Source organism: Gadus morhua, chromosome 19 (assembly GCF_902167405.1).
Source record: "Gadus morhua chromosome 19, gadMor3.0, whole genome shotgun sequence".
In the NCBI taxonomy this organism is placed as follows: domain Eukaryota; kingdom Metazoa; phylum Chordata; class Actinopteri; order Gadiformes; family Gadidae; genus Gadus; species Gadus morhua.
Window position 1 is genome coordinate 20,053,123 of NC_044066.1, and position 15,500 is coordinate 20,068,622.

At 44.3% G+C, this 15,500-nt stretch overlaps 1 protein-coding gene across 14 annotated transcripts in view; it reads left to right on the forward strand.

Annotated features, from left to right (window-relative positions):
- nrcama (neuronal cell adhesion molecule a) overlaps positions 1–15,500 on the forward strand; it is a 45,555-nt gene that overhangs the window by 1,722 nt on the left and 28,333 nt on the right. For 9 of the 14 annotated variants that reach the window (XM_030341840.1, XM_030341846.1, XM_030341843.1 and 6 more), the window contains exons 2-6: positions 10,013–10,222; positions 11,420–11,437; positions 12,288–12,393; positions 14,741–14,934; positions 15,363–15,485. In XM_030341840.1, the coding sequence (XP_030197700.1) occupies positions 10,135–10,222; positions 11,420–11,437; positions 12,288–12,393; positions 14,741–14,934; positions 15,363–15,485 (529 nt within the window). In that variant the 5' untranslated portion in view covers positions 10,013–10,134. The remainder of the gene's footprint in view (positions 1–10,012; positions 10,223–11,419; positions 11,438–12,287; positions 12,394–14,740; positions 14,935–15,362; positions 15,486–15,500) is intronic. The other 5 variants (XM_030341842.1, XM_030341844.1, XM_030341854.1 and 2 more) reach the window with 1 other exon arrangement.

The window sequence follows — 15,500 nt, forward strand, 5'->3', positions numbered from 1 at the left end:
CCTCCTCCTCCTCCTCCTCTTTCTCCTCGTTTATTGAGTCATCCCTCACTCTGTTTTGGACATCATTCTTGGTTTATTGATTATTTCAATTTATGCTTCATTGAACTTCCCGTATACTGCTATCGCTCGATACTTTCACCAAAAGAGACAAGGAGAAACTCATTACAGTAAGAAGCAATGTGACGTGCAACTGTATGTGTGTGTGTGTGCATTTGTGTGTGTGTGTGTGTGTGTGTGTGTGTGTGTGTGTGTGTGTGTGTGTGTGTGTGTGTGTGTGTGTGTGTGTGCGGGCATGCCTTCAAAGGAACCAATCTGAATGCAGATGCATGTCCGCCTGCAGGTGCACACACATGCACACACACATACACAAACACACACGCATACGCACACACACACGAAACAGACACACACATGACATCTCGGTTCAGTGCCCTGCACACCAAGTGCAGAGTGTGTGTCTGTGTGTGTGAGTATGTGTGTGTGAGTGTGTGTGTGTGTGTGTGTGTGTGTGTGTGTGTGTGTGTGTGTGTGTGTGTGTGGGGGGGGGGGGGGGGGTATCTGCTCATCAATATACGTTTCACCAGGCAGAGACACACTAGCATACCAATGAGGCTGAGCCCCCTCACCTTCCTGCTTGGCTCTTCGATCCAAACGGAGTTGTCGCGGGGAAGTTGTCCAAAACATTCGGTTTCCTCGATGAAAATTGCTATCGATTTATTGTTGTTGTTTTATGCAATTGAAATATATTGCAGTGGAATGGACATATCTATAAATGTTTTTGTATTTTACACCCTAGCTGGGCTCCATTACTGTAAAGCTGATGTTGTTATCGAAAGCTGCCGTGATACAGGTAGTTAGAGCAGGTAGGATTTCGGACCATTTTCTCATGGATGCCTCCAGGTAGCCTTTGAACGTTGGGAATCGAACCCAGTGCATTTTAAGTGCTGGAAGTCGCACACCCACAGCCACTACACTTGACATAGCCCTTTTTTAACATAGTTCCATGCAGGTATTGTCGGTTGAGCGGGCTTCCAGGAAGCGTTCCAGAAGGTTCCTCAGGCCCAGCCTGTCTCGTTCACACCCGGGTGATGTGGACTCAGCTGGTTGCTGTGGCTCCGTCGCACACTGGAGGCTCCTGGGAAATATTTCACATACGGCTGCCGAATTTCATTGTTTTTTCGCTTATGGGACCCATGGACATTTTGATTCAAATACCTATTTTCTCTCGCCTGGCTGACACCAAGGTCAGAAGGAGGATAAGGCAACAGCGAGCAAACAGGGATTTGAATTTAAAAAGTAAAATGAGAACAATTGCCATAAACACTAGGGCTGTAACAACCACAAATTCACGATTCGGTTTGTATCACGATTTTTGACCCACGATTCGATGCATCCCACGATTCTTTTAAATTTAAAAAGCATTTTATTTAAACAACGCTTATATACCAATTATCTTAATGTAACATTTAATAACAAATAATTTGGAACACTGAACAGATTTGAACCGAAAGAATACTATTAAAGTATAGCTAAATTAATAAAGAAATAACCAAAGATTGCAGTTGGAGGATGCTTTTTGCTGGTAGGCATAATAGGGCCCCTTTAACTGTTTGGTTGGTTTATTCAAATATCCTTATTAGCGCTTCTTATTAGGCTATGTAGTTTAAATAATGACATAATCAGGCCGTATAGAATGCAACATGTTTAATAGCCTAACTTTCAATAGATGAGGAAAAACATGAACGTCGCAATAACGAGGCATAGTGTTACGAGTAGCATATGTGTGTGCGCGAGAATGGCAGTGTGCGTATGCGTGTGTGAGTGACGTGAGTGAGTGGACGAGCGAGGAGAGCGAGCGGTAGCGCGTGTGTCTAGTGAAGAAGCGAACGAGTCCGGTAGAATGAAGTACCCATCCTGTCAATAATCGGTGGCCGCTTCATTCCGACCTATAAGCAGACAAACTGCCAGTCAAATCACACAAAACAATAGAGACAGGATCACACAGGCAATTCTTTTCGCGCTTGGCCCACTCTGGATAAATGTCGTTCGTATCGCATATGAGGACTTCGACGGCTGTGGAGAAATGCAATCCTCCGTAGCCACGGAGAGCTGTGATCACAGAGAGGGCATCTCGTCACATATTTACGGCATCGATAGGAGGGGGCGCTGTCAGCAGACTATTATTTAGACAAATTATTAGCAAATTTCAATCGGACAATTTGACCGAAGAGTTAGAAAGGGCATATCGCGCTTCTGCCTTCTCACACCGCGAGACAGGTTCGTGGCTTTGAGTATCGCGATTTTCGGTTTGATACGCGTATCGTTACAGCCCTAATAAACACACACACGCACGCACGCACGCACGCACGCACGCACGCACGCACACACACACACACACACACACACACACACACACACACACACACACACACACACACACACACACACACACACACACACACTATAGATCTTGGGTCCCTCTGCCCATTGCGTCTGATGAGATACCCTCAGACAGGCGGGACTCTCATGCCCACATGTTGTGCACGTGGATACACACACACACACACACACACACACACACACACACACACACACACACACACATATATACACACACACACGCACGCACACACACACACACACACACACACACACACACACACACACACACACACACACACACACACACACACACACACACACACACACACACACACACACACACACACACACACACACTTATGGAGAAACAAGAGGGTCAACATGTGCATGCATCTGCAACACATGTCAACAAAATCAGTGTACAGACGCACGTGTGCGTATGCCCGCACACACAGACACAAACACGCACACACAGACGGATATGATATTATATTTTTTCATACATACCATTTTTTTTTTTTTTTTCAATTATTTCATCAACAGCACAAACCCTCCATTCATTTGACAAGCAGCATCCCGACAGAGCGGATCATTTCTCGTCCTCCAGAGGCTCTCTTTATTAGTGGGTGTTTTGGGCCTCACACCTCATCCTCTTTCTCCTGACTAAGACTCCCCCAGCCCCCCCCCCACCCACTGTGTGGGAGTATTGCTCTATTCTACCCCTGCGGTGCCTGAAGGCAAGGCTGGGCAACTCAGAGAGGAGGAGAGCTGTCAGGAGGACAAAACAAGCCCAAATGTCAGGAGCCACCAAGGCGTTTTCTCAAAGGTGTCGATTCTGTTTGTTACCGTAAAATTAAAAGCGCAGGGGAATAGGAGCATCTAACAATGGCCGCCGTACGTTGTTGTACGTTGGGTACATCAAACGAGCTGAAAGGAATGAAAGGGGAGAAATTATGTCAACAGATATTGAGTTGTAACTGGTTTGGCAGGGTGCATTGGGACGGCCATTCGATACATTAATGGCAGTTATACACTTTCTAAAGAAAACCTACGGAAAAGTGAAATATGTGCAACACTGACCATAATGATGTCATAAGAGACACGTACATTTTCTTTCTCTATTTTTTACTACGCCGGCATAAGGCATTACTTGTGACGGCCTCGTCACATAGAGAAAGTATATTTTTATAATCAGTCCCTCCTCCACGCCGAAAACAATATTGTTCCTCCCTCACATCGCCAGCCATGACAACCTAAAATACCCCCCCCCCTCCCCTTTATGTGCACCTTTACCTCCACGTTTCCTCCCACAGTTCCAATAACCATTCCCCACGCCCACACACACACACACACACACACACACACACACACACACACACACACACACACACACACACACACACACACATACACACCCACACACACACAAGCCTACAGTAGTAAACAATGCAGGGCTGACAGCATTTGCCCGGCGGGGGTTTGAGATGGGTGACGTGTGGGGGGGGGGGGTCAAAGTTGTGGATGTGTGCTGACGGTCAGCACATCCCAAAGCTCCAGGGGGGGGGGGTAGGGCATCAGGGCCAGGCTGGGTGGGGGGGGGGTCGCGTGGTGCTACACAAACAGGCAAAGTTTGTGCGTGTGTGTATGTGTGTGTGTGTGTGTGTGTGTGTGTGTGTGTGTGTGTGTGTGTTTGCGAGAGAGAGAGAGAGAGAGAGAGAGAGAGAGAGAGAGAGAGAGAGAGAGAGAGAGAGAGAGAGAGAGAGAGAGAGTGTGCAGACATGCATTGTGTGTGTGTGTGTTTGTGCATGCGTGTGTATGTGTGTTTGAGAGAGAAAAAGAGTGTGTGTGTGTTATTCGGGCTGGATGTATCTCTGTGGCATTGTAGCAAATAGGCTGAGTGTGATCCGGTGGATCGCTGAAGGACAATAGCTAACTAATCCATCCCGCGGAAGGCTTTTCTATGGAATCAGCCTGGTGGGGGAAATACTATCATCTCCTTCGAAATAAATGTCCCATTTAGCACCAGTTGCTATTTTCATTGCCGATTTTCGACATCAATTCTTTCGGGGTCAATCTGAAGCACGTTGGACAACATCCACCTCTTCACATCTCCACACACCAACGCATGATGATGCTGCTGCTATAGATGGAGCAGAGAGTGATGTGGTGGATGTCCAGTGGGGACTTATGTGAATGTCGTGCAGCATACAGAAAAACACAGATCGTAAGAGCATGCCACAAAAATAAGTTGAAACTGAGGCTACTTTTGCAATTGCAAATAGCTATTTGCTAGTGCATATTATATGTTGCATATTGCTATTGTTTTTATGTGGACTCTAACAGGCTTGTATTCTTCATTATTAATTCATTATCACACTTGTATTTAAGAACTTCTCAAAGTTTTCTTGCAAATACCCTAACTGCTGGACTTTACCACCACTTAAAAAGTAAAAACCTTTGTTGTTTTTCAACTTGGTCATGCAGCACTGATCATTTCTCTGGTAACTCCATTATTGAATTTGTGCTTTTATTGGCCTTACTTGGCTCTCACTGTGGAATAAAAGCTAACTGAATAATCATAGATGAACTGTGCCCTGCATATTGATGAATGTCGTCAAACCCTTCCGGAGAAGTCATCGATACAGCTCTCACTAATAGGATGATGCCATTACTTTTTTAACTTTGGACTAACTTTCGCATGTCCCAGAGTCATGTGTTTCCTGTGTCTTCTGTTTCTATTCCTGATACAATGGTTTTGCATTCCAGGGCAAACAAAGTTGTTACCCTATCCGTCTGTCTACTGTACAAACACACTCTGGTACATAGTGCTGCTGTCATCCATCTCAGTGTTTCATTTAGAGTGCGCCGTTCTTAACTGCCTTGCATAGATCATGTTGCGACCTCCTTAAACAACAATGAACGCTATAGGCAGATGCATTTGTTTATTCAAATGACTTAAACCAACTCTTATGGAGAAGGGAAGAGATGAAAGAGGGAGAGTGAATGAGAAAGTCGGGCAGAGTAAAAGAGTGAAAGTGAGAGAGATCGAGATTGTATAAGAAAGACCGAAAGACAGACTGTGAGAGAGAGAAAGAGAGATAGAGAGATTTATAGACAGATTGACAGACAGATTGAAGACAGTGTTTGACCGAACGCACACACAGACACACAGAGGCAGACAGAGAGATAGATTGATTGATATCACAGACAGACAGCGAGTGACAGACACACAGAGGCAGATAGAGAGATTAAGAGAAAAAGAGAGATAGAGAGATTGAGAGCGATGCACAGACAGAAAGCGAGCAATAGGACCACAGGCAGGCAGAGAGATAGAGAGAGACTCACAGACAGAAAGCAAGGGATGGGCACAAAGAGGCAGACAGCGCGGTAGGGTGAGAGCGAGAGCCAGAAGGACGGAGGAACAAAGGAATGTCGCCCTCAGGTTTACTTTCCCGCTCTCTCAGTTTACACAGCGAACGGCGGTTAGCCTCGTCTGGTCTTTAATAACGCTATTCACGTCTCTATAGCGATGGAATTCACTGTTTGGGACCCGTGGCCATGGATACCAGGAGTTTAGGAGAGGGGCCCTTAGCCCCATATCCTTGTAGCGCTGGTGATATCTGAGCTCCTCTTTACCTCGGACAACTAGCTACGAGGGCTAAGTGGTTTTCTCGGTGGAGTCCATTTGGGAAACACTTGAGTGCACAGGGAGGGCTCTAGATGTTTAGGACGGTAAAAAACATCTTACACTTTATGGTTGGTTAGGTTATTTTACCATTCAAATCCTTTGTTATTGTGTCACAGCTGTTGGTTGATTCCCTTTCAAAGAGTTCAAATCTTTTTAAAACGGCTAGGCGGATGAGAAGGATCAGGTGATTGATGGTTGGGGTGACATTATATTTATGGTGGTTTAATATTTCCGGCATATGAGACATACAGTATTGTGGGGCGACTCATAGGCCTAGGGGTTGCTGAGAGAAAACACATCATATAGTTATGATCTCATATATCCTGTGCCTTTCTGACCATGAATCTGAACATGTGTGTGTGAATGGATCTGGGTTTTTGGACCAGGATGTATCATAATATACTCATCATGATCATCAATAGCATCAGAAGTCTCAGAGTGTGTGTGAGGGGGTTTGGGTTTTTGTTCCAGGATGTATTATAATATTATCATGGTCATCAATAGCATCTGAAGTCTCAGAGTGTGTGTGAGGGGGTTTGGGTTTTTGTTCCAGGATGTATTATAATATTATCATGGTCATCAATAGCATCTGAAGTCTCAGAGTGTGTGTGAGGGGGTTTGGGTTTTTGGATGTATTATAATCGGCCGATAGGGCCAGACTGCAGTTGTGTCCTCGTGTCAGTTAGTCATCTTGTCCGCCCCTGTTTAAATCAGGAGTGGACTGAGTCAGGGGCCTCCGAGATATCGCTGACACGGACGTGTGATGTCACTTCCTCTCAACTGCCTTTTGTCGTCCTGGGTGGGGTCGGCGCTGAGGCCCAGAATGCTACAGTATTAACGGAGACAGGGGAGGAAGAGGACAAGACAGACAGTGACGGGACGGAGTAACGGAAGATAAGAAAGAAGAGCTGAGGGAAGAAAAACATACAATGGTAGTAAAGAAAAATAAATACAGAAGGAAAAGAGAAAGATAGAAGGAAAGAAAGAAAGACAGAATGATACGACAAAAATATGATAGAATGACAGAACTGAGGAAAGAAAGACATACGAAGGAAATAAAGAAAAATAAAGATAAAAGGAAACAAAGAAAGATAGAGAGAAAGAGAGACTGAGTGACATGGAAAAAATGTGAAAGTATGAAAGAAAGGAAGCCTTCAAATGGAAAGACAGAAACAGAGAAGGAAAGTAGGAAAGACAGACACCCAATCAGCCAGAGGCACCCAGATAAACATAGATAAACATCACAGATAAGAGACGGGAAGACAGCCTGAAAGGGGGCAGACAGACAGACAGATCAGCCTGTGATTCGTCTGCCAACATGCAGTCTAACTCTCACACAGAGTGACTCATAGTAAAGTAAGACTGGAGGACTGGGGGGAGATGACCTCCCCACTGCCCAAGGTCATCCAGACCCCCCCCCCTCCCCCCGCCTTCCCCTTTCTTCTCATCCACATCACTTATTCTCTTCTTCCGTCTGAGAGAGCAAATGATTTTCTTGTTGCAACGCTGAACCATTTTCCTTTGTTAAAACGTCTGGATGCTTGTGTGTGATTATTTTTCATCATTTTTCACGTAACTTTATTGGCAAAAGGCTATGACAAAATCCACAAACGATATGGATCGACCAGCCAAGGGGCCTCACACGATGGCAGAGAATCCTTTCCTCACCTACGTTTAAATAGTTCCTCATTAGGAAAGCTGAACGACGGGAAAACAACAGCAGAAGCTAATGATACAGCATGTCCACAGAAATGTCTACGGGTCTCTTAATGGCGCACTGGTAAGAATATAGGGCCGCTGACATTTAAAAATAGCAAGTCATTAGGATTGTTTGTGTGCGTGCGTTTTTGCGTGTGTGACCGTGTGTTACTCTGTGTGTGAGCCAGAAGGAATTATAAATGTCACATATTCTGTTATTGTTACTCTTTATATATATTTTAAATATATAATCTTATTGGTACCCTTTGGCCAATCTTCACGCCAGTTCTGGGATGAGTGACTCCCATATATATATATATATATATATATATATATATATATATGTACACGTATTGGATCTCTATCCCTGTTACACTATCTGTTATTCTCTTTCTATCTATCTCCCTTATTTCTCTCTGTCTCTGACTCTCTCTCTCTCTCTCTCTCTCTCTCTCTGTCTCTCTCTCTCTCTCTCTCTCTCTCTCTCTCTCTCTCTCTCTCTCTCTCTCTCTCTCTCTCTCTCTCTCTCTCTCTCTCTCTCTCTCCATCTCACTCTCCCTCCGTCCCCTCTCTCTCTTTTGCAGTTATTTATTCAGAGTATCATCCAATCAGACAAGTTTGTGTAATTGGCCGTGTCCTTGCATTCTATTGGTTCAATGCAATCTGACATAATGCTGTGTACGTGTGTGTGTGTGTGTGTGTGTGTGTGTGTGTGTGTGTGTGTGTGTGTGTGTGCGTGTGTGTGTGTGTGTGTGTGTGTGTGTGTGTGTGTTTGTGTGTGTGTGTGTGTGTTTGTCTGTGAGTGTGTTTGTGTTTGTGTGCATGTGTTTGTGTGTGTGTGTGTCTGTGAGTGTTTGTGTGCGTGTGTGTGTGTGTGTGGTTTGTGTTTTCATTAACATGACTCTGATGTATTACTGTGGGATGAGGTTCATGCAGTTGTGTGTTTAATGTTTGATTATGTGTGTGTGTGTGTGTGCGTGTGTGTGGTTTGAAGTGTGGTTACACACACACAGGCACACAAATAAATACTTTACTGCACACACGCTCTCTAATAGAAGCATCTTAATGTGTTTCTTTTCTTTTTATGAGTAAATCAATCTCTATAAATTGTACTCTGTTTTTATGTGTGTGTGTGTGTGTGTGTCTGTGTGTATCTGAGTGTGTGTATATAAATGCATGTGTGTGTACTGCTGATTCAGTAGTGTGATTACATCCAGCGTACCGCTCTCGCATGCAGTATGTTTGGAGGCACGCACAACGCAAGGCATCATGGGTAATATGACAGCAATTTGCACGTGCTGCTCTCTAGGCTTCTGGCCGTGTCTCTTTGACACATCCCATAATATAAGACATGCAGCGGTGCTCCTCGATTACCCCAGGGTGGTAATAATCCATTGAGACATACATTATGTATCACATATTTACCTCTCTCTCTCTCTCTCTCTCTCTCTCTCTCTCTCTCTCTCTCTCCCTCTCTTTTTTTTTCTCTCTGATTGTCTTCCTCCATCGGATTTATTGTATCCACCTCTCTCTCTCCCCATCTCTCTTTTATTCTATACATCTCTCTCTGATTGTGTTTACCGCTCTCCCTCTCTCTTCCATTTTCTGCATTGTATCTACCGCTTGTATCTTCCTCTTTTATTGTGTATACCTCTCTCTCTTTCTCCCCCTTTTTTGGGTCTCTCTGTTACTTGTGTCTACCTCTCTCCCCCCTCACTATTACTGTGTGCTAAAGATGCATATCTCTCTCCCCTATCTTTCTCTTCCTCTCCCCTAAACCTCTCTCTTTCCCTCTCCTTTTGTCTCTCTGTTACTTGTGTCTACCTCTCTCTTCCACTCTCTATTACTGTGTGCCTAATACACATATCTCTTTACCCCTTTCTTTCACTCCCTCTCCCTCTCTCCCCTACACCTCTCTCTCTTTTTGTCTCTCTCTGTTACTTGTGTCTCCCGCTGTCTCTCTCTCTCTCTCTCTCTCTCTCTCTCTCTCTCTCTCTCTCTCTCTTTGATTGCGTGACAAAAGTGTGCATCTCTCTCTCCCCCTTTCTCTCTCTTCCTCTCCCTTTCTCCCCCATACCCCTCCTTTTTCCTCTCTCTTTTTGTCTCGGTTACTTGTGTCCACCTCTCTCATCGATTGTGTGACTAATGTGTAAATCTCCCCCTCCCTCTCTCTCTCTCTCCCCCCTCCCTCTCTCCCCTCTCCCTCTCTCTCCCCTCCCCTCTTCTCCCCTCTCTCTCCCACAGCTACCCGACGGCCGTGGATGTGCTGCACGCCCCCGCGTCGAACCGTACGTCCTGAACTCCGAGCGTAGAGGAAGCCTTCGCAGTCCCGGGAGAGAAAGCTTGTGATTGGCTGTCGGGCAGACATGGGCAGGAAGTGGGCGTCGGGCGTCGGCCCCTGGCTGACGATGCTCCTCGTTCACCTGACGTCCGCGCTGGAAGTGCCGCTGGATCGTAAGTCCGATCTATTTATATATGTGTAGACCGTTTCCACGGGTTACGCAGAGTCAGCGTATGTAGGACACGGCACTTCTTCAGTTGTTTTTTTTGGAGAAATATATTTAACATGTTTTTAACACACAGACTTATACAATTATGCACATAGAAAACAAATTAGTACAAGCAAATAATAATAATAATAAAAAATACATACTGTCTATATAATTACAACAGACAGTATAAAGGTTGGAAATCCTATACTGAAACTTCCTCAGTTCGATTCTTTTGGAGAAAGAATTGATCGTAACTTTAATGTTTCTCTGAAAATTCTTGAGATATTTTACTGATTAAACATCTGTACCTGTTACCGTTTATTGATTATATCTTAGACTACTCAATTGATAAGATATGAGTGATCATGAGAATTTTCTTGTTCTCAAATGTGCCAGTTATTTTGGTTTGTTTGTTATACACAAAATAATTCTCATTACATGATCACCTACATGATCTGTTACTTGATAACTTGTTATGGCGAAAAGGGTTGAATATTTTAGATTCAATCCCGGAATTGTGTTTATACGTTCAAGTTTATTTCAAACATGAGTTAAATGGTGTAGAGTTGACTAAGAATGTTCTTGTGTAAAACAGTAAAGGTGAACTAAAATGTCATATAGTTGGGATTACAGAACAACAACAAGCACAATAGGTCTCTATGTATGGAGTAACCTTAACATTGTGAGGTTTATGAGGATTGAAATGCAAAAATAGCTCTTCCGCTGTCACCATGGGTATCCATCCTATTTTCCGGATGATTTAACGCAAATATTCTGTTTTGCATGTGTAAAGCATGAGGTTTCCCTTATGATAAAACATCACATTTTCTCATTGGTGGGTGGATGCATCTTAGCATGGAATTGTTCTCGGGGCTTCCAAATAATGTGCCTCTCAATTACCATAAGTGTTTCTATCTTTGGTCAAATGCTAACGTCTCCCAAGTCCTTGTCTGGCATCCAGTACTCTTGCCTCATCCAATATAAGCCATTGAAGTGTTTCTGCTGAAATTTGACAAAATGCGCTAGTGCCTGGGAGTCGCTAGTGGTTGACCTTCTCTTCTTACCTGCAAGTGAGCTTGTTTCAATCTAACCTTTCACCCCTCTTCCCAACAACCTTGTAAATGTGGTACGGTGTACCATGGTGGACAAAACACAAAAGCTAAAGTACTGGAAGGATGTAAGTTGGCACACAAACGTCCATCGTGACTGCAAGTGTGAGGTTGTTCTCTGCTGTGTTCAATTCGTTCAGGTGTTTTCTGTTCATTTTGGTTTGGTTTTGCAGTGATGCTAAACTTGCATGTGGTTGTTGTGATTGTGAGTATACATGCCCGTGGGTGACTTGCTTGCTAACAGTGTTTGCTAAGCTAACACCGTTTTGAAACACTGTCGAGACCTAACACCACTGATTGCATGTCTGATGCCGTCTCTATGTTCTATAAGTGTGGACGGATTGAGATATCTCCTGCCATACCATCTGCTTTTTTGTGTTTTTGTGGTATGTGCGGTGCTGTGTAAGTATTGCCTTGTGTTGGTGTGTGTGTGTGTGTGTGTGTGTGTGGGTGTTTGTGTGTGTGTGTACTATGTATGTATGTATGTATGTATGAATGTCTGTGTGTGAGAGTCTGTGCATATGCGTCTGAGTGTGTCAGTGTGTGTATGTTTGGGTGAGGGTGTGTGTGTGTGTGTGTGTGTGTGTGTATATGACTGTGAGTGTGTGTGTGTGTGTGTTTGTGTGTGTGTGTTTATGTGTATAATATGTATATGACTTTGTGTGTGTGTGTGTGTGTGTGTGTGTGTATGTGTGTGTGTATGTGTGTGTGTATGTGTATATGACTATGAGTGTGTGTGTGTGTGTGTGTGTGTGTGTGTGTGTGTGTGTGTGTGTGTGTGTGTGTGTGTGTATGTGTGTGACCGTGAGCGTGTCATTAAGGTGTGCCTGAGTCTCTGTGCATGTGAACGGCGCGACTATGTCCATGTATAGCACAACACACGAGCTGGAGCTCATCCCCTTCTCCGTGTCCCCCCAGTGCCACAGCCCCCCACCATAACGCTGCAGTCGCCCAAAGATTACATCTTCGACCCCCGGGAAAACATCGTCATCATCTGTGAGGCCAAGGGGAAGCCTCACCCAAGGTGAGAGAGAGAGAGAGAGAGAGAGAGAGAGAGAGAGAGAGAGAGAGAGAGAGAGAGAGAGAGAGAGCGAGAGAGAGAGAGAGAGTGAGAGAGAGAGAGAGAGAGAGAGAGAGAGAGAGAGAGAGAGAGAGAGAGTGAGAGTGAGAGTGGGAGAGAGAGAGAGAGAGAGAGAGAGAGAGAGTGAGAGTGAGAGTGGGAGTGGGAGTGGGAGTGGGAGAGAGAGAGAGAGAGAGAGAGAGAGAGAGAGAGAGAGAGAGAGAGAGAGAGAGAGAGAGAGAGAGAGAGAGAGAGAGAGAGAGAGAGTGAGAGTGAGAGTGGGAGAGAGAGACATAGAGGGGTCTCCCCCTCTTCTACAACTGTTGACTTTCATAGCTCTCATCGCTCCTCACTTCTGACAACTGACTTTGTTCGCTGAGCTGTGAGCGGGTAAACAGCTGGTAATATTCTCACGTCCCTGATCTGAAATGGAGATAAAAAATAGATGAACTATGATTCCAAACGAGGAAGGAACTAGGAGCCGGCAAACATATTTTTCCTTATCCATCCTCTTCATCTCCAGCGCTCTCCACTGGCTCTCCTCCAGTGGAAGAAATGAGAGAGAAAAGTGTAATTTCTTTCTTAAAAGGCATATTTTAAGGAGGGGGGAAAACATTATGGAGGCAGGGAGGGAGGGAAGGAGATAGGTAGTGAGATAGGGAAGGATGAAAGGAAGCATAATGGGATCTCAAATAAAGATGGAAAGAAAAAAGGAAGGAAGGAATCTATCCTCCTTATCTGCTTGTTTCATCGTGTTCCGGCGACTTCTACAACTTCCATTGTTCCCTCACTAGCGGCGGCAAAGATTTATTCTCGAAGACGTAGACGGACAGTAGACGTTTGTAAGGAGGAGGGAAACGTTGTTGTTGTTGTTTTGGTTTGAGCTGGGATGCCGGAGGGTTCCTGAACCCGGAGCGCCGTTACACAACGAGTCACCGTGGAAAGCGTCGCTACGGACACAGTCTCCGTCTAAACCATCGACGATGGTTCTGTGGTCCCGCTACGGCCCGAGAGTTGATCAGACATTCCACGATGCATGCTATGGATTACCCTGGATAGAGGTTTTGAAGTACAGATCCATAATTGTTGCCCTGTAACACTTAAAACTAGAGCTGTCAGTTAAACGCGTTATTAACGGCGTTAACGCAAACCAAATTTAACGGCGTTAAATTTTTTATCGCACGATTAACGCAATTATTTTATAAAAAAAATAATATATATATATATATATATTTTTTTTTTCTTTGGCTCAAAACAAAGAAGCAGTAGCCTGACTGCTATGTTCAAATGACATTTGTTCAAAGCAGTCGTTTAATTGCACTATAGGCTCTTTTTTGTATCGTCCTGTTTTGATCAGTGTATATCCCAATGTTATTATCAATAAAAAATCATTTGCACAAGGCAAGCCGATGCACTTCACCATGTTGATAAGAGAATTAAACTGAGAAGAATTATGGGACAAAAAAATCAAGGGATATTTAGCATAGAAAAAGAATTTGCGATTAATCACGATTAATTAGAGTTAACTATGACATTAATGCGATTAATCACGATTAAATATTTTAATCGCTTGACAGCTCTACTTAAAACCCTTGAACCTTTTTTGGCCTTGGGTCGAATCCCCAGTGTCCACGGTGAAACCGTAGCACGTCCCAGAGAAAGGATGTCCTGACCCTGACCCTACTCCCTAATGACATGTGTCTGAATGTACGACACCGATAGGGCACTCAGCATAGCGGTGTGTGTTTGACCCCCAGTCCAAAGGTTCGGAACCCCAATGTCCACATGCCTGACTCTATCCTGCTCGTTGAGGACGTACGTCTGAAGGAAGTCCTTCAGATGACAGCATCTGGGGAATCACAGGGTTCAAAACGGGACTTTTCATGTTACCTATTTGAATAATAAGTGCAGTATATAATGATAACACTATTGACGCATATTTTTGCCATTAAATACGGACTCCAATTCATTATTGGTACCACGTTAAATACCCGAGATGGTTTACCTTTCTCTTCAATACAGTATTTATATTGTTAGTGTTACGTTCTTCATCGACACAACTCACTCGTGGGACGCAACCCATTGATGGATAGCCTCTTTTCTGAATGAATGTCGAAGTTGCCAAATATTTTCTGTCCAAATACACATGAACACACGTTAATCAGTAAAAAAATACTTTAGTATTATTATTTGTTTTAAGATAATTTAGTGTTTGTCTGTGTACATACATCCACATAACTACATGACCATACCGTAACGGCCACTGTCTCCGGCCTCCTCCTCCTCCTCCTCTCCCCCTCCCCGACCCCAGCTTCTCCTGGACCAGGAACGGTTCTCACTTCGACGTGGACGTGGACTCCAAGGTGCTGATGAAGCCCGGCTCGGGGACGCTGGTCATCGACATCAGTGGAGAGAAGGCGGAGGCCTACGAGGCCACCTATCAGTGCCTGGCTCACAACGAGCACGGCACCGCCCTGTCCAATGACATCGTCGTGCGGCAGTCCAGTGAGTCAACCTTTTTCTAAATTAAATTGACCATCATTTTGGCAGCAGTTTGGTTTTGTTGGCAAGTTATCTAAATGTTTTGTTGCACCGTCAATAATACGATAATTCTTTGTATTCTGTCTGACTCAGTAAAATAACGTTTTTCTGATATTGTTTAGCAAATTAACGTGGACTATAATTAATTATTTACTAATATTTTTTTTTTGATATTTACTAGATTGTTAATTGTTCAAAAACTTTTTGGCTATATATGTGGTTTATAATTTGTCCAATATTAAATATAAACCGACACCCTTAAACATATTTTAATCTCACTCTCATCAAATCAAAGCAGAAATATAGACAAGACCAGGTTCTTGTCAATACCAATCGTACAACTGCCGCGATGCCTTTGTCTGACGTTCCGTCTGACGCTTCGTGACTCGCAGGGTCCCCCTTGTGGTCGAAGGAGAGAACTGAAGCCATCACCGTGCAGGCGGGAGTCTCCCTGGTGCTTCACTGCCGGCCCCCTGCCGGCCTGCCGCCGCCACTCATATTCTGGATGGACAACAGTAAGTTCAACATTG